Source organism: Hyla sarda, chromosome 1, assembly GCF_029499605.1.
Source record: "Hyla sarda isolate aHylSar1 chromosome 1, aHylSar1.hap1, whole genome shotgun sequence".
Lineage (NCBI taxonomy): Eukaryota > Metazoa > Chordata > Amphibia > Anura > Hylidae > Hyla > Hyla sarda.
In genome coordinates this window covers 12,531,499-12,552,662 of record NC_079189.1, presented here as the reverse complement: position 1 = coordinate 12,552,662, position 21,164 = coordinate 12,531,499, and the positions used below count along the sequence as shown (strand labels likewise).

At 46.7% G+C, this 21,164-nt stretch overlaps 2 protein-coding genes across 4 annotated transcripts; one reads left to right on the top strand and one right to left on the bottom strand.

Moving 5' to 3' along the window:
* The first annotated feature begins 942 nt into the window (after window positions 1–942).
* Window positions 943–12,240, top strand: GLOD5 (glyoxalase domain containing 5). 2 transcript variants are annotated; one of them, XM_056551525.1, is made up of 4 exons: window positions 943–1,150; window positions 8,905–9,060; window positions 10,516–10,671; window positions 11,799–12,240. In XM_056551525.1, the coding sequence occupies exons 1-4, from the start codon at window positions 1,115–1,117 to the stop codon at window positions 11,934–11,936; spliced, it is 486 nt and encodes a 161-aa protein (XP_056407500.1). In that variant the 5' UTR covers window positions 943–1,114; the 3' UTR covers window positions 11,937–12,240. The 2 variants fall into 2 exon arrangements, with proteins under 2 accessions (XP_056407500.1, XP_056407498.1); XM_056551523.1 differs by lacking the exon at window positions 943–1,150 and adding an exon at window positions 5,977–6,133.
* Window positions 12,241–12,831: 591 nt separating this feature from the next.
* On the bottom strand, window positions 12,832–21,102 carry PRADC1 (protease associated domain containing 1). 2 transcript variants are annotated; one of them, XM_056552115.1, is made up of 5 exons: window positions 20,761–21,102; window positions 19,447–19,547; window positions 15,316–15,425; window positions 13,322–13,492; window positions 12,832–13,083 (listed from the first exon to the last, which is right to left on the bottom strand). In XM_056552115.1, the coding sequence occupies exons 1-5, from the start codon at window positions 20,831–20,833 to the stop codon at window positions 12,963–12,965; spliced, it is 576 nt and encodes a 191-aa protein (XP_056408090.1). In that variant the 5' UTR covers window positions 20,834–21,102; the 3' UTR covers window positions 12,832–12,962. The 2 variants fall into 2 exon arrangements, with proteins under 2 accessions (XP_056408090.1, XP_056408096.1); XM_056552121.1 differs by having other exon boundaries at window positions 13,322–13,489.
* Window positions 21,103–21,164: the final 62 nt, after the last annotated feature.

The window sequence follows — 21,164 nt, the reverse complement described above, 5'->3', positions numbered from 1 at the left end:
GATTATACTCCTTCCCTCCAGCTCTATCTGTATACTGCTTCTATCTCTATGGGATAAGGATACATAGTAGTTATACATCTCCCAGCTATATCTGTACACTGCTACTGTATGTGGGAGTAGGATATATAGTAGTTATACATCCCCCTTCCAGCTCTATCTGTATACTGCTTCTATCTCTATGGGATAAGGATACATAGTAGTTATAAATCTCCCAGCTCTATCTGTATACTGCTGCTGTATGTGGGATTACGATATATAGTAGTTATACATATCCCAGCTCTATCTGTATACTGCTGCTGTATGTGGGAGTAGGATATATAGTAGTTATACATCCCCCTTCCAGCTCTATCTGTATACTGCTTCTATCTCTATGGGATAAGGATACATAGTAGTTATAAATCTCCCAGCTCTATCTGTATACTGCTGCTGTATGTGGGAGTAGGATATGTAGTAGTTATACATCTCTCCTCCAGCTCTATCTGTATACTGCTGCTGTATGTGGGAGTAGGATACATAGTAGTTAAATACTGTCCCTGAAGCTGTATTTACACACTGCATTTGTTTTGCTATGAGCTCTTCCCACAGTTCCAAAAATTTGCTATTTTACAGCAATTATGGTATAAATGTGAAATTTTTACAGAGAATTTGTAAAATTTCAGCAAAAATTGTGAAAAATGTGTCAGAAATGCAGCGTGTGATTCAGCCGTCAGATCTTATGAAATCTCTTATTTATGCGGAAAAATTACTTTCTCTTCCTATTTTTATTTCTCAAAATTTTGAATATGAAAATGCATAAAGATTGCACATAATGGGGGAGATTAATCAAAACCTGTGCAGAGGAAAAGTTGCCCAGTTGCCCATAGTAACCAATCAGATTGCTTCATTTTGCAGAGGCCTTGTTAAAAACGAAAGAAGCGATCTGATTGGTTGCTATGGGCAACTGGGCAACTTTTCCTCTGGACAGAGTTTGTCTCCCCCCTGGAGTCTAGTCAGGAGATTCGGTTGGTCCCATTAGGTGAATTGCAGTGATGAGACTCCGCATCCTCTCTGCAAAGCCAGAGGATTTATGGGAAATGGAGGCAGCATTAGAGAATCATTTCTGCTTTGAATTAGAATGAATATGGCTGAAAAGTCATACCAGCTAAAACAGGTAAGCACAAGGCCGCCCCCCATTTATAATCAGTCCCCGAAGCGTGTTCGACTGATTATAAATGGGGTGCTATGTGCAAGATCACGGGGGTCCCCAGCGGCGGGACCCCCACTATCAGGCATCTTATCCCCTATCCTTTGGATAGAGGATAAGATGTCTAAGCGCCGGAGTACCCCTTTAAGGCCCAAGATTCGATGGGACTGGAAGATGGGGATATAGGCATCTTTAAAGGGGTACTCCGGTGGAAAACATTTCATTTATTTTTTTAAATCAACTGGTGCCAGAAAGTTAAACAGATTTTTAAATTACTTCTATTAAAAAATCTTAATCCTTCCAGTACTTATTAGCTACTGAATACTACAGAGGAAATTCTTTTCTTTTTGGAACACAGAGCTCTCTGCTGACATTATGGCCACAGTGCTCTCTGCTGACATCTCTGCCCATTTTAGGAACTGTCCAGAGCAGCATATGTTGGCTATGGGGATTTTCTCCTACTCTGGACAGTTCTTAAAATGGACAGAGATGTCAGCAGAGAGCACTGTGCTTGTGATGTCAGCAGAGAGCTCTGTGTTCCAAAAAGAAATGAATTTCCTCTGTAGTATTCAGCAGCTAATAAGTACTGGAAGGATTAAGATTTTTTAATAGAAGTAATTTACAAATTTGTTTAACTTTCTGGCTCCAGTTGATTTAAAAACAAATAAAATAAAAAATTTCCACCGGAGTACCCCTTTAACCCCTTAAGGATTCAGGGTTTTTCAGCTTTTGCACTTTCGTTTTTTCCTCCTTACCTTTAAAAAATCATAACCCTTTCAATTTTCCACCTAAAAATCGATATTATGGCTTATTTTTTGCGTCGCCAATTCTACTTTGCAGTGACATTAGTCATTTTACCCAAAAATGCACGACGAAACGGAAAAAAAAATCATTGTGCGACAAAATCGAAGAGAAAACGCCATTTTGTAACTTTTGGTGGCTTCCGTTTCTACGCAGTGCATATTTCGGTAAAAATGACACCTTATCATTATTCTGTAGGTCCATACGGTTAAAATGATCCCCTACTTATATAGGTTTGATTTTGTCGCACTTCTGGAAAAAATCATAACTACATGCAGGAAAATTTATGCGTTTAAAAATGTCATCTTCTGACCCCTATAACTTTTTTATTTTTCCACGTACAGGGCTGAAGTTTTTATCGGTATGATTTTTGTTTTGATCGGGCTTTTTGATCACTTTTTATTAATGTTTTAATGGTATAAAAAGTGACCAAAAATGTTTTTTTGGACTTTGGAATTTTTTTGCGCGCACGCCATTGACCGTGCGGTTTAATTAATGATATATTTTTATAGTTCGGACATTTACGCACGCGGTGATACCACATATGTTTATTTTTATTTACACTGTTTTATTTTTTTTGTGGGAAAAGGGGGGTGATCCAAACTTTTATTAGGGAAGGGGTTAAATGATCTTTATTAACACTTTTTTTTACTTTTTTTTTTTTTTTTTTTTTGCAGTGTTATAGGTCCCATAGGGGCCTATAACACTGCACACACTGATCTCTTATACTGATCATTGTTATCCCATAGGGACTTATAACACTGCACACACTGATCTTATACTGATCATTGTTATCCCATGGGGACCTATAACACTGCACACACTGATCTCTTCTACTGATCATTGTTATCCCATGGGGACCTATAACACTGAACACACTGATCTCTTATACTGATCATTGTTATCCCATAGGGACCTATAACACTGCACACACTGATCTCTTATACTGATCATTGTTATCCCATAGGGACCTATAACACTGCACACACTGATCTCTCATCCTGATCACAGGCGTGTATTAACACGCCTGTGATCAGTGTTATCGGCGCTTGACTGCTCCTGCCTGGATCTCAGGCACAGAGCAGTCATTCGTCGATCGGACACAGAGGAGGCAGGAAGGGGCCCTCCTGGTGTCCTGTAAGCTGTTTGGGATGCCGCGATTTCACCGCGGCGGTCAGCTTTGATCGCCGCGTCTGAAGGGTTAATACAGGGCATCACTGCGATCGGTGATGTCCTGGATTAGCTGCGGGTCCCGGCCATTGATAGCCACTGGGACCGACCGGATATGATGCGGGGACACCGCGTGACCCGGCGGCATATCGCGGGAGTCGGCGGAGGACGTAAATATACGTCCTGCGTCATTAAGGGGTTAAAGGGACATTTTGTTCAGAATGCTCGGAGCAGTCGGCCGTGATCGTGCAGTCAAGGCCACTCCCCTTGTGATGTGATGCCACGTCCCCTCCATTCATGTCTATGGGAGGGGGCGTGTCAGCCGACACGCCCCCTCCCATAGACCTGAATGGAGGGGGCGGGGCATCACGAGGGGGCATGGCAGTGACGTCACGACTACTGCCGCAGGAACCCACCGTTTGTTCAGAACACGGTGCGGCGGGAGGGGATAGGGGATAAGATGTCTAGAAACGGAGTACCCCTTTAAGGTCTATGATCGCCATATCATCAGCCATCGATGAACGAATGGATTCCATCTTGAACCTCTTGCTCACCAGGTAAGTGTTCAGAGAAGTGAGGTCTATATCCAGCCACCATGAAAAGGAGGAGGGGTCTCCAAACTATGGACAGTCAACAGCTGGGGGTCCACAGTTTGGAGACCACTGTCCTAGAGAGTAAAGAAGGGTCCTTCAAGCAGGTCACCGGCCCATTCCTGTAGCCCCAATTGCTCTAATAGTGCCGGTGGACAGGCCAGAATGTGGACATTGAGGTGGATCCTCTCACACTATATGTTGCTCCGTTTTAAAGGGGTACTCCGGTGGAATATATATATTTCTCTATCGGCTCCATTTGGGGACACAGACCATGGGGTATATGCTGCTGTCTCTAGGAGGCTTGACACTATGGCAACAGAAAAGTCAGCTCCTCCCAGCAGGATATACCCGCCTCCAGGCCACTGAGCTTGTAAATTACTTCTATTTAAACATCTTAATCCTTCCAGTACTTATCAGCTGCTGTATAATGCAATAATTCTTCTCTTTTTGAATTTCCTTTGTCTGTCCACGCTGCACTCTGCTGACACCTCTGTCCATGTCAGGAACTCTCCAGAGCAGGAACAATTCCCCATAGCAAACCTCCTGCTCTGGACAGTTCCTGACATGAACAGAGGTGTCAGCAGAGAGCACTGTGGTCAGACTGAAAAGAAGTTCAAAAAGAAAAGAACTTCCTCTGTATTATACAGCAGCTGATAAGTACTGGAAGGATTAGGATTTTTAAATAGCAGTAATTTACAAATCTGTTTAACCCTCTGGCACCAGTTGATTTTAAATAAATTGTTTTCCACGGGAGTAACCCTTTAAAGACCCGTTACAATGTCCCGTTAAGAAAACCCTTAAAAACGGTTGTTACAAAATCCCATTCAAGTCTATGGGATATTTTTTGATTATCCGTTCTCGAACGTTATTTGTGACGGGAGAAAAAACGTTAATGCATTAATTTTATTCATAACTGGCTATAACGGAAAATCAAAAAGATCCCATAGACATGAATGGGATTTTGTAACAACCGTTTTTAAGGGTTTTCTTAACGGGACCTTATAACGGGTCTTTAGTTTTCCATGGGAGTACCCTTTTACTTTTTATTATTTTTTATTTTTTTTTTAGATAAACTGGTGCCAGAAAGTTAAACAGATTTGTAAATTACTTCTATTAAAAAAAATCTGAATCCTTCCAGTACTTTTTAGGGGCTGTATACTACAGAGCAAATGTTTATTTTTTTGGATTTCTCTTCTGTCATGACCACAGTGCTCTCTGCTGACCTCTGCTGTCCATTTTAGGAACTGTCCAGAGCAGTATATGTTTGCTATGGGGATTTTCTCCTCCTCTGGACAGTTCCTAAAATGGACAGCAGAGGTCAGCAGAGAGCACTGTGGTCATGACATAAGAGAAATCCAAAAAAATAAACATTTCCTCTGTAGTATACAGCCCCTAAAAAGTACTGGAAGGATTCAGATTTTTTAATAGAAGTAATTTACAAATCTGTTTAACTTTCTGGCACCAGTTTATCTAAAAAAAAAAAAAAAAAAAAAAAAAAGTTTTCCACTGGAGTACCCCTTTAAAACAGAGCAACATATAGTGTGAAAGGAGCCTAAGGGAAAGTCCATATGTGCAACCAGCTTCATCTCATGCAGGAATCACACACTCTAATGCATAGTAGTGCACCCCAAAAGTGCGCCCCACCATGACCCAGAAGAAGAAAGGCCCCCCCCCCCTACAGCGTGAGGAGGAGGGGCTCCCCCACCTGCAGAGACGGCTTAAAGAGAACCTGTCATGATCTTGTTACATTTTATAATCCCCCCCCCAGATCACTGCACCCATCATGATAACCCCCCTGTGTCAGAATTGACACCCTTGTAAAAGATCTAAAAAAATAAAAAATAATTAGGCAGCAGAGAATTTTCACTAAATTTGTGCGAACTCCAAGTCCCAATGACTTCAATGGGAAATCTGTAACCGTGGGATTTTTCATGCAGGATTCCTCACAGTGGATTCAAGTTCAGCGTCAAAAATAGACAGATTTGTTTGACCTCCATGAACCCTGACCTGTGTCCTCTGTGCTTGTCATTCTGGGCTTGTCATTCTATGATTAACCACTGGAGGGCAGCAATGCTCCACCTTATCCTGGTTACTCAATAGTATTTTGGTGATTAGAAGTTAAAGTTTTTTACTCAAGTAACTTCCTGCTCATTGTCTTCTATCTAAACTTTATACAATGTCCTGAGGAGGAGGAGGAGGAGAAAGAAGAGGAGGAGGAGGAGAAGAGGAGGAGGAGAAGAGGAGGAGGAGAAGAGGGGGAGGAGGGGTGGAGGTGACTTCTCCTCTATCAGGAAGTACAAACTCTAAAATACAGACGGGATTATACACAGAGCCTCACACTGAAGCCATGCTACCCCTGTGCCGCCTCCTCATACCCCGAGCCCAGGTAATACCCCCATATATACACCATGCTACCCCTGTGCCGCCTCCTCATACCCCGAGCCCAGGTAATACCCCCATATATACACCATGCTACCCCTGTGCCGCCTCCTCATACCCCGAGCCCAGGTAATACCCCCATATATACACCATGCTACCCCTGTGCCGCCTCCTCATACCCCGAGCCCAGGTAATACCCCCATATATACACCATGCTACCCCTGTGCCGCCTCCTCATACCCCGAGCCCAGGTAATACCCCCATATATACGCCATGCTACCCCTGTGCCGCCTCCTCATACCCCGAGCCCAGGTAATACCCCATATATACACCATGCTGCCCCTGTGCCGCCTCCTCATACCCCGAGCCCAGGTAATACCCCCATATATACACCATGCTACCCCTGTGCCGCCTCCTCATACCCCGAGCCCAGGTAATACCCCCATATATACACCATGCTACCCCTGTGCCGCCTCCTCATACCCCGAGCCCAGGTAATACCCCCATATATACGCCATGCTACCCCTGTGCCGCCTCCTCATACCCCGAGCCCAGGTAATACCCCCATATATACACCATGCTACCCCTGTGCCGCCTCCTCATACCCCGAGCCCAGGTAATACCCCCATATATACACCATGCTACCCCTGTGCCGCCTCCTCATACCCCGAGCCCAGGTAATACCCCCATATATACGCCATGCTACCCCTGTGCCGCCTCCTCATACCCCGAGCCCAGGTAATACCCCCATATATACGCCATGCTACCCCTGTGCCGCCTCCTCATACCCCGAGCCCAGGTAATACCCCCATATATACGCCATGCTACCCCTGTGCCGCCTCCTCATACCCCGAGCCCAGGTAATACCCCCATATATACACCATGCTACCCCTGTGCCGCCTCCTCATACCCCGAGCCCAGGTAATACCCCCATATATACACCATGCTACCCCTGTGCCCAGGTAATACCCCCATATATACACCATGCTACCCCTGTGCCGCCTCCTCATACCCCGAGCCCAGGTAATACCCCCATATATACACCATGCTACCCCTGTGCCGCCTCATACCCCGAGCCCAGGTAATACCCCCATATATACACCATGCTACCCCTGTGCCGCCTCCTCATACCCCGAGCCCAGGTAATACCCCCATATATACACCATGCTGCCCCTGTGCCGCCTCCTCATACCCCGAGCCCAGGTAATACCCCCATATATACACCATGCTACCCCTGTGCCGCCTCCTCATACCCCGAGCCCAGGTAATACCCCCATATATACACCATGCTGCCCCTGTGCCGCCTCCTCATACCCCGAGCCCAGGTAATACCCCATATATACGCCATGCTACCCCTGTGCCGCCTCCTCATACCCCGAGCCCAGGTAATACCCCATATATACACCATGCTACCCCTGTGCCGCCTCCTCATACCCCGAGCCCAGGTAATACCCCCATATATACACCATGCTACCCCTGTGCCGCCTCCTCATACCCCGAGCCCAGGTAATACCCCCATATATACACCATGCTACCCCTGTGCCGCCTCCTCATACCCCGAGCCCAGGTAATACCCCCATATATACACCATGCTGCCCCTGTGCCGCCTCCTCATACCCCGAGCCCAGGTAATACCCCCATATATACACCATGCTGCCCCTGTGCCGCCTCCTCATACCCCGAGCCCAGGTAATACCCCCATATATACACCATGCTACCCCTGTGCCGCCTCCTCATACCCCGAGCCCAGGTAATACCCCCATATATACACCATGCTACCCCTGTGCCGCCTCCTCATACCCCGAGCCCAGGTAATACCCCCATATATACACCATGCTACCCCTGTGCCGCCTCCTCATACCCCGAGCCCAGATAATACCCCCATATATACACCATGCTGCCCCTGTGCCGCCTCCTCATACCCCGAGCCCAGGTAATACCCCCATATATACACCATGCTACCCCTGTGCCGCCTCCTCATACCCCGAGCCCAGGTAATACCCCCCATATATACACCATGCTACCCCTGTGCCGCCTCCTCATACCCCGAGCCCAGGTAATACCCCCATATATACACCATGCTACCCCTGTGCCGCCTCCTCATACCCCGAGCCCAGGTAATACCCCCCATATATACACCATGCTGCCCCTGTGCCGCCTCCTCATACCCCGAGCCCAGGTAATACCCCCATATATACACCATGCTGCCCCTGTGCCGCCTCCTCATACCCCGAGCCCAGGTAATACCCCCATATATACACCATGCTGCCCCTGTGCCGCCTCCTCATACCCCGAGCCCAGGTAATACCCCCATATATACACCATGCTACCCCTGTGCCGCCTCCTCATACCCCGAGCCCAGATAATACCCCCCATATATACACCATGCTGCCCCTGTGCCGCCTCCTCATACCCCGAGCCCAGGTAATACCCCCATATATATATACACCATGCTACCCCTGTGCCGCCTCCTCATACCCCGAGCCCAGGTAATACCCTCATATAAACACCATGCTGCCCCCGAGCCCAGGTAATACCCCCATATATACACCATGCTACCCCTGTGCCGCCTCCTCATACCCCGAGCCCAGGTAATACCCTCATATATACACCATGCTGCCCCCGAGCCCAGGTAATACCCCCATATATACACCATGCTGCCCCCGAGCCCAGGTAATACCTCCGCCCCCCCTCCATATATACACAGTGGGTGGAGCAGGATTCCCCCAGCAGCACAGAGTATTTCAGGGAGCCCTATCTGATCTTACACTGTTGCAGTTTCAGGTCGGCCCTCGGATCAGCCGCTTCTTCTCGGACGCTCCGGCTCCATTTCATATCAAACATCTGGATCACCTGGTGCTGACGGTGCGGAGTATAAAGGAGACCACCCGCTTCTACACCCGGGTGCTGGGGATGGATGTGGTCACCTTCAAGGTACAAAACAGGTCACCTGCCTGAATCCCAACACAGGGAACGACCCCTGACCTCAACCCCCAACTCCCCCATTACTAGGGGGCCCAGCTTTCCCACAGCCCTGAACGTCGGCCGTGTCTAGTGTTATAGCCATCCGCTGGGTGGAGATGAATTCTCTGCAATAGGAGATCTTATTAACAAAATGTGGACATGTGGCGAGGGTCTTATTAAAAGGTCAAGGGGCTTACTGACAAGTAGAATATCTTCCTGACAGATTTTCCTACAGACATACAGGACTTACTGACAGGTAGTAACAGCTACTGAGGGTCTTACTGACAGGTAGTAACAGCTACGGAGGGTCTTACTGACAGGTAGTAACAGCTACTGAGGGACTTACTGACAGGTAGTAACAGCTACTGAGGGTCTTACTGACAGGCTGCAATGTCTTAGTGATTGGTAGACGGTGTTTAATCAGTCCGAGCATGCTGGGAGTTGTAATTTTGCAACAGCTGGGGGCACCCTGGTGGGGAAACACTTAGGTAGACAGTCTTACTGACAAGTAGAGGGTCTTACTGACAGGTGGAGAGACTTAGTAATAGGTAGAGGGTCTTATTAACAGGTAGTGAGCCTTACTGACTGGAGGAGGGTCTTACTGACAGGTAACAGGTCTTACTGACAGGTAGAGGGTCTTATTAGGGTAGGGTCACATGTAATGGATCCGCAGCGTATTTTACGTTGCGGATCCGCCAGTGACCTGATCCATATTGTGCCTCCTGCTGTTGCCGAACTGCTCTGAGCAGCCACACTGGGGGCTGCGGGTCACTAAGAGCAGTCAGACATTGCGGTGTATTCGTGATGTCAGAGTACACTGCGCATGTACACAGGGCGAGGAGGGCAGGGAATGGGGCGGGTGGTTCGGCAACAGCAGGAGGCACAATATGGTTCGGGTCACTGGCGGATTCATAGCCTAATATATGCTTCGGATCCGTTACGTGTTACCCTACACTTAACAGGTAGAGAGGCTTACTGACAGGTAATCAGTCTAACAGATAGAGGGTCTTAGTGACAGGTAGGGGGTCTTAGTGACAGGATGGGGGTTTAGTGACAGGAAGAGGGTCTTAGTGACAGATAGGAGGTCTTAGTGACAGGTAGGAGGTCTTAGTGACAGGTAGGAGGTCTTAGTGACAGGTTGGGGGTCTTAGTGACAGGTTGGGGGTCTTAGTGAGAGGAAGGGGGGGGTCTTAGTGACAGGTAGGGGGGTCTTAGTGACAGGTAAGGGGGTCTTAGTGAGAGGTAGGAAGTCTTAGTGACAGGTAGGGGGTCTCAGTGACAGGTAGGGGGTCTCAGTGACAGGTAAGGGGGTCTGACAGGTAGGGGGTCTTAGTGACAGGTAGGGGGTCTTAGTGACAGGTAAGGGGGTCTTAGTGACAGGTAGGGGGTCTTCCTGATGTGTCTGATGATGTTTTATCCTCTCAGGGGGACAGGAAGGCGCTGACATTCGGTGTACAGAAGATTAATCTCCATGAGGTTGGGAAGGAGTTTGAGCCCAAGGCAAGACACCCGAAACCGGGCTCAGCAGATCTGTGTCTGATCACAGAGACCCCCCTCAGCACCGTCCTACAACATCTGCAGGTTTGTCGGCGGGTGAGGGGTCCTGTAAGGGTTAACTGTTCCTGGCTTTTCTTCCTTGTCCTTGTGCGAGAGCTAATGGAGGGGAAATTACACAGCACTGTGGACACACTGGTATTTACACAAGAGATCGCTGCCCTAATGGGTGGTGATAGAGGAGAGGGAAGCCTTGATTTACCTTTCAGGGAGAGTAAGGATCATTTTCAGCAAGCAGACAAGTTCAGCTTGGTACACAGTCTAGGACAGTGTTTCCCAACTGGGTGCCTCCAGATGTTGCAAAACTACAACTTCCAGCATGCCTGGACAGCCTTTGGCTGTCCAGGCATGCTGGGAGTTGTAGTTTTGCAACAGCTGGAGGCACCCTGGTTGGGAAACGGTGGTCTAGGATCTCTCTCCTGCACCAAACACATGGTAAGCCCCCACCCCCAAATTCATGTGTTTTGTCCTGGTCTCCTTGTTACTAGAGATGGAATTCTCCTAACTACAGGCAGGGGGCCACCTGGTGGCCAAGACTTTACAGCTGGTTTTTTTTGTTTAGATTTTTTTTGAGTAAGTGAAGTGATTTACAAATGTAAAAATTACATGAACGGGTTAATGCCTGCACTCCTGGTGGTCTTGAGAAGTAACAGGGTTAATGGCGGAGATTTCTCAAAACCTTTGTAGGGGGAAGAGCGGTGCAGTTGCCCATAGCAACCAATCAGATCGCTTCTTTCATTTTTCAGAGCCCTTTTTAAAAATGAAAGAATAAATCTCATTGGTTGCTATGGGCAACTGTCACTCTTCCCCCACTACACAGGTTTTTGAGAAATCTCTCCACAAGTCTGCACCCCTGGTGGGCTAGAGAAGTAACAAGGGGTTAATGTCTGCACCCAGCTTTCCGTATCCTCAGAAAGAATGAATCCGTTCACTTTTCCGGCAGACACCAACACGAAATGCATAGCCGCCTATGAGATGGACATTATGCCGGCATGGATGTGTGAACATAGCCTTATACTCAGGAGCAGCGCTCACCTACTCTATGCCCCCAACCTCTAGGATGAGATTTGCCGGGATGTCTTTTTTCCCCACGGTCGGTTCCCCCCCCGTCGTCGCTCCTACGCTCACAGCCCTATTCTTTATATTTCTTTCAGATCTGTGGTGTCCCGGTAGAGGAAGGACCTGTGTCTCGGACCGGAGCTGTGGGGGAGATCCAGTCTGTGTATTTCCGGGATCCGGATCACAATCTAATAGAAGTATCAAACTATGCGTCCGACCTGAAGAAACCCTAAAAGGAGCTGGACAAAATTTAACATGTCTTCAAAAGGAGGTCTCCAACCCGCACTGCCCCACCCCCACCTGCTGTGAGAACTAGGTTAAGAGACTTTCTGAGGGTTCTCATTCAATGACAGCAAGCAGAGGTATTAAATATAGCTTGGAAGTGAAATACAAAGTATAATTGAGAAACTGGACCGGCCCTTTAAGTTTGGTGAAAGCTGCAAACATCATGGACAGACTTCCTGCTCACTCACGGTTGTACTTGCTCTATAGTAAGCAATGGTGTTATAAAATGTTGCTGACCGAATAAATTATTGTTACGTATATGCGTCCCTGACTCCAGACATCTCTGCTCCCAGTGTGTGTGTATCTCTATCTCTATCTCTATCTCTATCATTATTTTTTTTATATATTACTATTAGAAACACTAATATAAAAAAAAATTATAGAATAAAATTTATATATATATATAAATAACATTTTATTCTATAATTTTTTATTTTTTTATATTAGTGTTTTTAATAGGAATATAAAAAAAAATTATATATATATATATATACACACATACATACACACACACACACACACACTTACCCCCCCCCCCCCCCCCCCCCCCATCATACAGATCCCCCCTCTCGTTATACGGTATATATAATTTATCTATATCTATTTACTCCTTCAGAGCTGTACTCGCAATTCTGCTGTTCCTATAGGAAACAGTCCCCAAGTGCAGATAATCTCCTAAAATGTGAAAGGAGGAGGGGCAGATAGTTTCCTGTACAAGATCGTCTTGTTCTACTATAAATGACGGAGGAGTCGTCTGGAAAATCATCAGAACTTTATAATGTACAATATTCAGTCCTCGGAGGCGGGAAAAAACGGGAAATACAAAAAAAAAAAAAGAAAGAATCGGCTTCACAAAAGCAAGAAGAACCCTTCATGTATAGAAATATACACTAAACAGCGCCATCTGCTGGCTAATGGGATAGAAAAAGTGAAAAATAAATTAAAAAACACCACCAGATGGCGCTGAGTGGCGGCTACCAAAACGTCCAGGGCGGCTGCCGGAGCTCGAAGGTGGAGATGCTGCTGACGTTCACCGGGATGGAGATGATGGCCCAGGGGAGGCCGTGCTGTTCCAGGGAGCGCTGGATCATGTACCTGCGGGAGAGACAACAACAATTGAGCCAGTAGGGGGCAGCTGTGAGGTCAGGGCTTAAAATCCTAGATCAGTGGGTCTCCAGGTGTTGCAAAACTACAATTCCCAGCATGCTGGGAGTTGTAGTTTTGCAACATCTGGAGGCCCGCAGTGTGGAGACCACTGCTCTAGATCTAACAGAATTACGAATGCAGCTCTGGAGGACAGGACAAGGATTCAGCATTACAGGACCGCACGCACCCGTCTCTCCCCAGCAGGAACAGCGCCGGGATGTCCACCGTCCGCCCGGTGTTGTCCTGGATCATCTCCACGTAGACGCTGTCGTTGTCGGACGCGTTGTCGGTGATGATGACCGCCCTGCCGCCATGTTCCTGGATCACCCGCGTCTTGGACAGGAAGGAGCAGCCTCTGCTGGGGGACAGAAGAGAGACATGGAGCGGAGGAGGAGCTAACAGGTCACAGCTGAGGGTCTGGTACAGTCTAGGCGGGGCCTCCTCCCTAGTCAGGCAGTGGGGGGGGGGCCTCCTCCCTAGTCAGGCAGGGGGGCCTCCTCCCTAGTCAGGCAGTGGGGGCGCGGGGCCTCCTCCCTAGTCAGGCAGGGGGGGTGGGGCCTCCTCCCTAGTCAGGCAGTGGGGGGGGGGCCTCCTCCCTAGTCAGGCAGGGGGGCCTCCTCCCTAGTCAGGCAGTGGGGGCGCGGGGCCTCCTCCCTAGTCAGGCAGGGGGGCGCGGGGCCTCCTCCCTAGTCAGGCAGGGGGGCGCGGGGCCTCCTCCCTAGTCAGGCAGGGGGGCGTGGGCAACACCAAGACATGAGGAGTTAATCACCTCCTTCTCCAGAATCTATGTATATACAGACATCTTATATCTTGAATCTTCTCTCCTGTTTCCATGGAGAAAGGTAAAGCATCAGATAAGGAGTCCTGTGTGGCGTCACCTAGAGGGGGCGCTGATCGATCTCTGGGTGTGATTTTATATATATATATTTATTTTATTTTTTTTATCTATTTTGGGTTAAGTTTAATTTATCACTTAATGAGTTTATATATCTTATATCATTATAGTGGTCATTGATTTATTATTTGTAGGATCTACTATATATTTATTGTTATATTTATTTGTATATATAATTCGATTTTGTTTTTTTGATTTTATGATCATGGTATTATTAGGTTTTGGTTGTGTGCATATATATATTTTTTTAGTTGCTATGGATGGGGTCATGTGTGTATAAGAGTTTGACACATATATGGTGTTAATTATATATATTTATAATCATCAGTGGAAATATTTATATTTGATATTTATTAGATTTTTTGTGTTATCGGTAGGGGGTATTTCATTAATTATTATCCCTTATTCGTTATTTATCATTTATCTATATGAGAAATATATACGACCAACTTAAATACATGGGATTCGTATTATAAAATATAAAATATAATTTTATTGTATTTTTTGTATCATATAATAATTGTTATATTATGTTTCTTGTCTTCCACTTGTCCATATATATCATTCTCATATATATATATATCTATATATATATATTTTTTTTTTTTATAAGTCTGTGTTATTTGTAATTACTATTATGCGATTCTCCATTCTAATGATACTCTAGCGAGTGATATGGTGACACCTACTGGCCATCCGGTGAACAATTTAGATATAGGTTCGATGTTGAACAAGATTATATGCACACGGGATTTACCTATGTGCTGACGCTTACCCTCCTGGTGCGCACGCGCCGATACTCCGGGCGGAAGTTGCGATCCCTACGTGCCTCATATGGGCGGAAGCTGTCATGTTTACATGGCGACGGAAGCCCAGCGGTGCCGCGGGATCGTGATTCCTGTTCCGGTGATCGGCTCGTGTGCCGATAGGGGGAGGGGTCTCCTGATGGTCACTAGAAGTTTTCCTGTCTCAGGTTATGTACTGCATTGATGTATTATTCTGATCTTATAGGGTTATATGGAGGAGGAATCTTTGTTATTTGGCATACTCCACTATTATGGTTGATGTTACCTGGGATCCCATGCATGTTTTGGGGTAGATGTTTTTTATGGGTTAGGGGGTTGTCTGTCCATTTGTTATTATATTTTTCTCTATTTTTTCTATGAATAAGAATTTATCTACTTTTGGAATTTATGGTAGTCATTTTTGTGGTGACAATTATAGGTGCATATATAATAGAGATGGACGTACCATTATCTGTTCACAGGGGGGGGGGCAGCACTTACCCCCGCTCCACCAGTGCGATCTGCCCCTGGATGAAGGCGCCATTGTTGAGTTCTCCGCAGGCCTCGGGGGGATCCGCAGGGACCAGGTGGATCTGGTCGTATCTCTGGCTCTGGTAGGGAACAGACAGAGGAGCAATGTAACCTCAGTAACCAATCAGGCGGAGCCAGGGGCGGAGCCAGCAACATTTACATATCAGATGTAACCCTTAAATGTTACTGGCCCTTTAAAAGGGGTACTCCGGTGGAAAAAAAAATGTTTTTAAATCAACTGGTGCAAGAAAGAACAGATTTGTTAATGACTTCTATTAAAAAATCTTAATCCTTCCAGTACTTAGCTGCTGTATACTACAGAGGAAGTTCTTTTCTTTTTGAATTTATTTTCTGTCTGACCACAGTGCTCTCTGCTGACACCTCTGTCCATGTCAGGAACTGTCCAGAGTAGGAGCAAATCCCCATAGCAAGGGGGATCGGGGACTGGTGACAGGCAAGTGGCACCAGTGAAGATCGCTGTAATCGCTGTAAAGTGATCTTCACTGCTGCTTCTAGGAGTTTCACAACTACGACTCCCCGCATGCCCAGACAGTTTTGCAACATCTGGAGGGCCACAGTTTGGAGACCACTGTGCAGTGGTCTCCAATCTGTGCTCTTCCTGATGTTGCAAAACTACAACGCTCAGCATGCCCACACTGTCCATGCATGCTGGGAGTTGTTGTCCTGTAACATCTGGCCTTTCAGATATTGCTGAACTACAATTCCCAGCATTCCTGGACAGTCTGCGCATGCTTGGAGTTAAAGGTTTGCAACATCTGTAGGGCTACAGTTTGGACAGCACTACACAGTGGTCTTCAAACTGTTCTCCTCCAGTTGTTGCAAAACTACAACTCCCAGCATGCCCTTTGGCTGTCTGGGCATGCTGGGAGTTGTAGTTTAGAAACAACTGGAGGCACACTGGTTGGGAAACACTGCCTGTTTCCTAACTCAGTGTTTCCCAACCCGTGTGCCTCTAGTTGTTGCATATCTACAAGTCCCAGCATGCCCTTCTGCATGCTGGGAGTTGTAGTTTTGCAACAGCAGGAGGTACCCCCCCCCAGGGTACAGGGTACATTCACACGGTTGGGTTTACAGTGAGTTTCTTGCTGCAAGTTTGAGATGAAGCAAATTTTCTGCTGCAGCTCAAACTCCCAGCGGGAAACTCGCTGTGAACCTCCACCGTGTGAATGTACCCTAAAAAACACTACACTACACAAAATAAAGGTTAAAACACTACATATACACATACCCCTACACAGCCCCCCCTACCCCAATGAAAATTAAAAACATCTGGTACGGCTGTGTTTCCAAAACGGAGCCTCCAGCTGTTGCAAAACAACAGCTCGCAGTATTGCCGGACAGCCACTGACTGTCCAGGCATGCTGTGAGTTTTGCAACAGCTGGAGGCACCCTGTTTGGGAATCACTGGCGTAAAATACCCCTATGTCCTCCCCTATGCAATCCCTAATTTAGTCCTCAAATGTGCATGGCCATGTGTGTTTACAAAGCCTCTCATGGTGCATGGCGCTCTCTCACGTCAGAGCCCTGTTGTATTTCAAGGAAACAGTTTAGGACCATATATGGGGTATTTCCGTACTCGGGAGAAATTGCGTTACAAATTTTGGGGGGGATTTTTCTCCTTTTACCCCTTATGAAAAGGTAAAGTTGGGGGCTACACCAGCATATTATTGTAAAAAAATTAAATTTTTTACACTAACATTCTGGTGTTGCCCTTTACTTTTCATTTTCACAAGAGGTAAAAGGAAAAAAAAGACCCCCAAAATTTGTAATGCAATTTCTCCTGAGTACAGAAATACCCCATATGTGGATGTAAAGTGCTCTGCGGGCGCACAACATGGCTCAGAAGAGAAGGAGCGCCATTGGGCTTTTGGAGAGAGAATTTGGCTGGAATTGAAGGCCATGTGCATTTACAAAGCCCCCATAGTGCCAGAACGGTGGAACCCTTCCATGTGACCCCATTTTGGAAACTACACCCCTCACAGAATTTAATAAGGGGTGCAGTGAGTATTTACACCCCACAGGTGTCTGACAGATTTTTGGAACAGTGGTTTCATTTTTCATTTGCACAGCCCACTGTTCCAAAGATCTGTCAAATGCCAGTGGGGTGTAAATACTCACTGCACCCCTTATTAAATTCTGTGAGGGGTGTAGTTTCCAAAATGGGGTCACATGTGGGGGGGTCCACTGTTCTGGCACCACGGGGGGCTTTGTAAACGCACATGGCCCCTGACTTCCATTCCAAACAAATTCTCTTTCAAAAAGCTCAATGGCGCCACTTCTTTCTGAGCATTGTAGTTCACCAGCAGAGCACTTGACGTCCACACACGGGATATTTCCATAATCAGAAGAAATGGGGTTACAAATTTTGGGGGGCATTTTCTCCTATTACCCCTTGTAAAAATTGTAAATTTGGGGGAAAAACTGCATTTTAGTGAAAGAAAAAAAATATTTAATTTACACATCCAATTTTAACGAAAAAGTCGTCAAACACCTGTGGGGTGTTAATGCTCACTGTACCCCTTGTTACGTGCCTTGAGGGGTGCAGTTTCCAAAATAGTATGCCATGTGTTTTTTGCTGTTCTGGCACCATAGGGGCTTCCTAAATGTGACATGCCCCCCAAAAATCATTTCAGCAAAATTCACTCTCCAAAATTCCATTGTTGCTCCTTCCCTTCTGAGCCCTCTACTGTGCCCGCCGAACACTTGACATCCACATATGAAGTATTAACTTACTTGAGAGAAATTAAGTTACACATTTTGGGGGGCATTTCCTCCTTTTACCCCTTGTAAAAATTTACAAAAACTGGGTCTACAAGAATATGCGAGTGTAAAAAATGAAGATTTTGAATTTTCTCCTTCACTTTGCTGCTATTCCTGTGAAACACCTAAAGGGTTAACACACTTACTGAATGTCATTTTGGATACTTTGAGGGGTGCAGTTTTTATAATGGGGTCATTTTTGGGGTATTTCTAATATGAAGACCCTTCAAATCCACTTCAAAACTGAACTGGTCTGTGAAAAATTCAGATTTTGAAAATTGTGTGAAAAATTTGAAAATTGCTGCAGAACTTTGAAGCCCTCTGGTATCTTCCAAAAGTAAAAACTCGTCAATTTTATGATGCAAATATAAAGTAGACATATTGTATATGTGAATCAAAATATAATTTATTAGGAATATCTATTTTCCTTACAAGCAGAGAGCTTCAAAGTTAGAAAAATGCTAAATTTTCAATTTTTTCATCAAATTTTGGAATTTTTCACCAAGAAATGATACAAGTATCGACGACATTTTACCAATAACATAAAGTAGAATATGTCACGAAAAAACAATCTCGGAATCAGAATTGAAAGGTAAAAGCATCCCAGAGTTATTAATGCTTAAAGTGACAGTGGTCAGATGTGCAAAAAAATGGCCGGGTCCTTAAGGTGAAAATGGGCTTGGCCCTTAAGGGGTTAAGACAGGTCTAATAGCAGTAATGTGAGGTCATGTGACACCATCTATGCTCCAATGACTGTGGCAGGGGGCAACCTTAGTGCAAAAGTTACATTTAAAGGAGGGCGCTCTCCACCTCACCTCATCAGGGCCCTAGATTAAAGATCAATAGACAGACAAGGAGAGCGCTCCTAGTGTGATAGCGTAATGTAAAAGCAAAGATAATAGACAAGAAAACTTGCTCACCAAGTCTAGTTGTACTGCGACCAAGTACAACTATGGTGAAGGCGTGAAGTGACCCTGCAACGGGCGAAGAGCGGCAGCTGCTCCTGGACACACAGGCGAAGAAATTAAGCGGATCCCTCCAGGGAACAAACCAGGATAGAGGCAGCGCACAGGACTTCAAAGGTAAAATGGTTTATTTACCCGGCATGCAACGCGTTTCGCTGGATAACCAGCTTCATCAGGCATGTCTGATGAAGCTGGTTATCCAGCGAAACGCGTTGCATGCCGGGTAAATAAACCATTTTACCTTTGAAGTCCTGTGCGCTGCCTCTATCCTGGTTTGTTCCCTGGAGGGATCCGCTTAATTTCTAGATTAAAGATAGTATTGGGGGCCACAGACACCCCCCATATCAATACTCACAAAGGCTCCCCCAAAGTCTTTAGCGGGGGTGGCGGTGAAGATGTAGCGGATGTCGCCCGGGCTCAGCACCTGGAAATACAAGTAATCCTGGATCCGGAGACCTGAGGGCAGAAGAAGTGGGCGATTATTAACCCCGAACACACCAGAAAAACACCCGACCCCTTCATCTACAACAGTGGTCTAAAACTGTGACCCTCCAGATGTTGCAAAACTTCAATTCCCAGCATGACCGGACAGCCGTTGGCTGTCCCGGCATGCTGGGAGTTGAAGTTTTGCAACATCTGGAGGGCCACAGTTTGGGACCACTGATCTACAACTATATGTCAACTTAAACCAGCAGGGGGAGCACCAACACCTGTACATTGTACACCCAGAGCTGTACCTGCTGTAATACCTGGTCTAGACCAGCAGGGGGAGCACAAACACCTGTACATTGTATAAACAGAGCTGCCCCTGCTGTAATACCTGGTCTAGACCAGCAGGGGGAGCACCAACACCTGTACATTGTACACACAGAGCTGCCCCTGCTGTAATACCTGGTCTAGACCAGCAGGGGGAGCACAAACACCTGTACATTGTACACCCAGAGCTGTCCCTGCTGTAAATACCTGGTCTAGACCAGCAGGGGGAGCACAAACACCTGTACATTGTATACACAGAGCTGCCCCTGCTGTAATACCTGTACTAGACCAGCAGAGGGAGCACCAACACCTGTACATTGTATACACAGAGCTGCCCCTGCTGTAATACCTGGTCTAGACCAGCAGAGGGAGCACCAACACCTGTACATTGTATACACAGAGCTGCCCCTGCTGTAAATACCTGTACTAGACCAGCAGGGGGAGCACCAACACCTGTACATTGTATACACAGAGCTGCCCCTGCTGTAATACCTGTACTAGACCAGCAGAGGGAGCACCAACACCTGTACATTGTATACACAGAGCTGTCCCTGCTGTAATACCTGGTCTAGACCAGCAGGGGGAGCACCAACACATGTACATTGTACACACAGAGCTGCCCCTGCAGTAATACCTGGTCCAGACCAGCAGAGGGAGCACCAACACCTGTACATTGTACACACAGAGCTGGCCCTGCTGTAATACCTGGTCTAGACCAGCAGGGGGAGCACAAACACCTGTACATTGTACACACAGAGCTGCCCCTGCTGTAATACCTGGTCTAGACCAGCAGAGGGAGCACCAACACCTGTACATTGTACACACAGAGCTGCCCCTGCTGTAATACCTGGCCCAGACCAGCAGAGCGGCGCCTGCACACTAAGAAGCCACGTGTCCCATATGTAATACCTACCCCAGGCCAGCAGGGAGTGTGAGAGCAGCAGTAGCAGGGTCATCAGGCAGCTCCTGCACACTCTGCCCCCCATGTCTCCCTCTCTGTAACCATAGGTGCCTCCTCACTGCTACCGATGTCCCGCCGCACCGAGCTCCGCCCACACCTGCTTCTAGTGGTGAGAGGAAGCGTGGCTGTGATAGGTGCGCTGGAATGTCAATTTTTACCGCTGACCGTAGAGAACCTAATAGAAGCGCATATAGGTTTCTTCCATATACAGTAATGAATGAAGAGAAGCTCTTATAGCAGCTCGCAGCCTCACTTACGCCTTTCAAAGTAGCCGACCAATAGGCGTTGAGCTTTAAGAAAAGAGATGACCAATCGAAGACCAATCTAAGACCAATCGAAGCTTCCTGTTGTCGAAA

Coding starts and splice junctions, on each gene's coding strand:
- GLOD5 (XM_056551523.1), top strand. CDS start 6,095: ATGCTACCCCTGTGCCGCCTCCTCATACCCCGAGCCCAG. Junction 6,134..8,904: donor TCCTCATACCCCGAGCCCAG/GTAATACCCCCA, acceptor ACACTGTTGCAG/TTTCAGGTCGGCCCTCGGAT. Junction 10,672..11,798: donor CCGTCCTACAACATCTGCAG/GTTTGTCGGCGG, acceptor TATTTCTTTCAG/ATCTGTGGTGTCCCGGTAGA.
- PRADC1 (XM_056552115.1), bottom strand. CDS start 20,833: ATGGGGGGCAGAGTGTGCAGGAGCTGCCTGATGACCCTGCTACTGCTG. Junction 19,548..20,760: donor ACACTCCCTGCTGGCCTGGG/GTAGGTATTACA, acceptor TTCTGCCCTCAG/GTCTCCGGATCCAGGATTAC. Junction 15,426..19,446: donor AAGACTTTGGGGGAGCCTTT/GTGAGTATTGAT, acceptor GTTCCCTACCAG/AGCCAGAGATACGACCAGAT.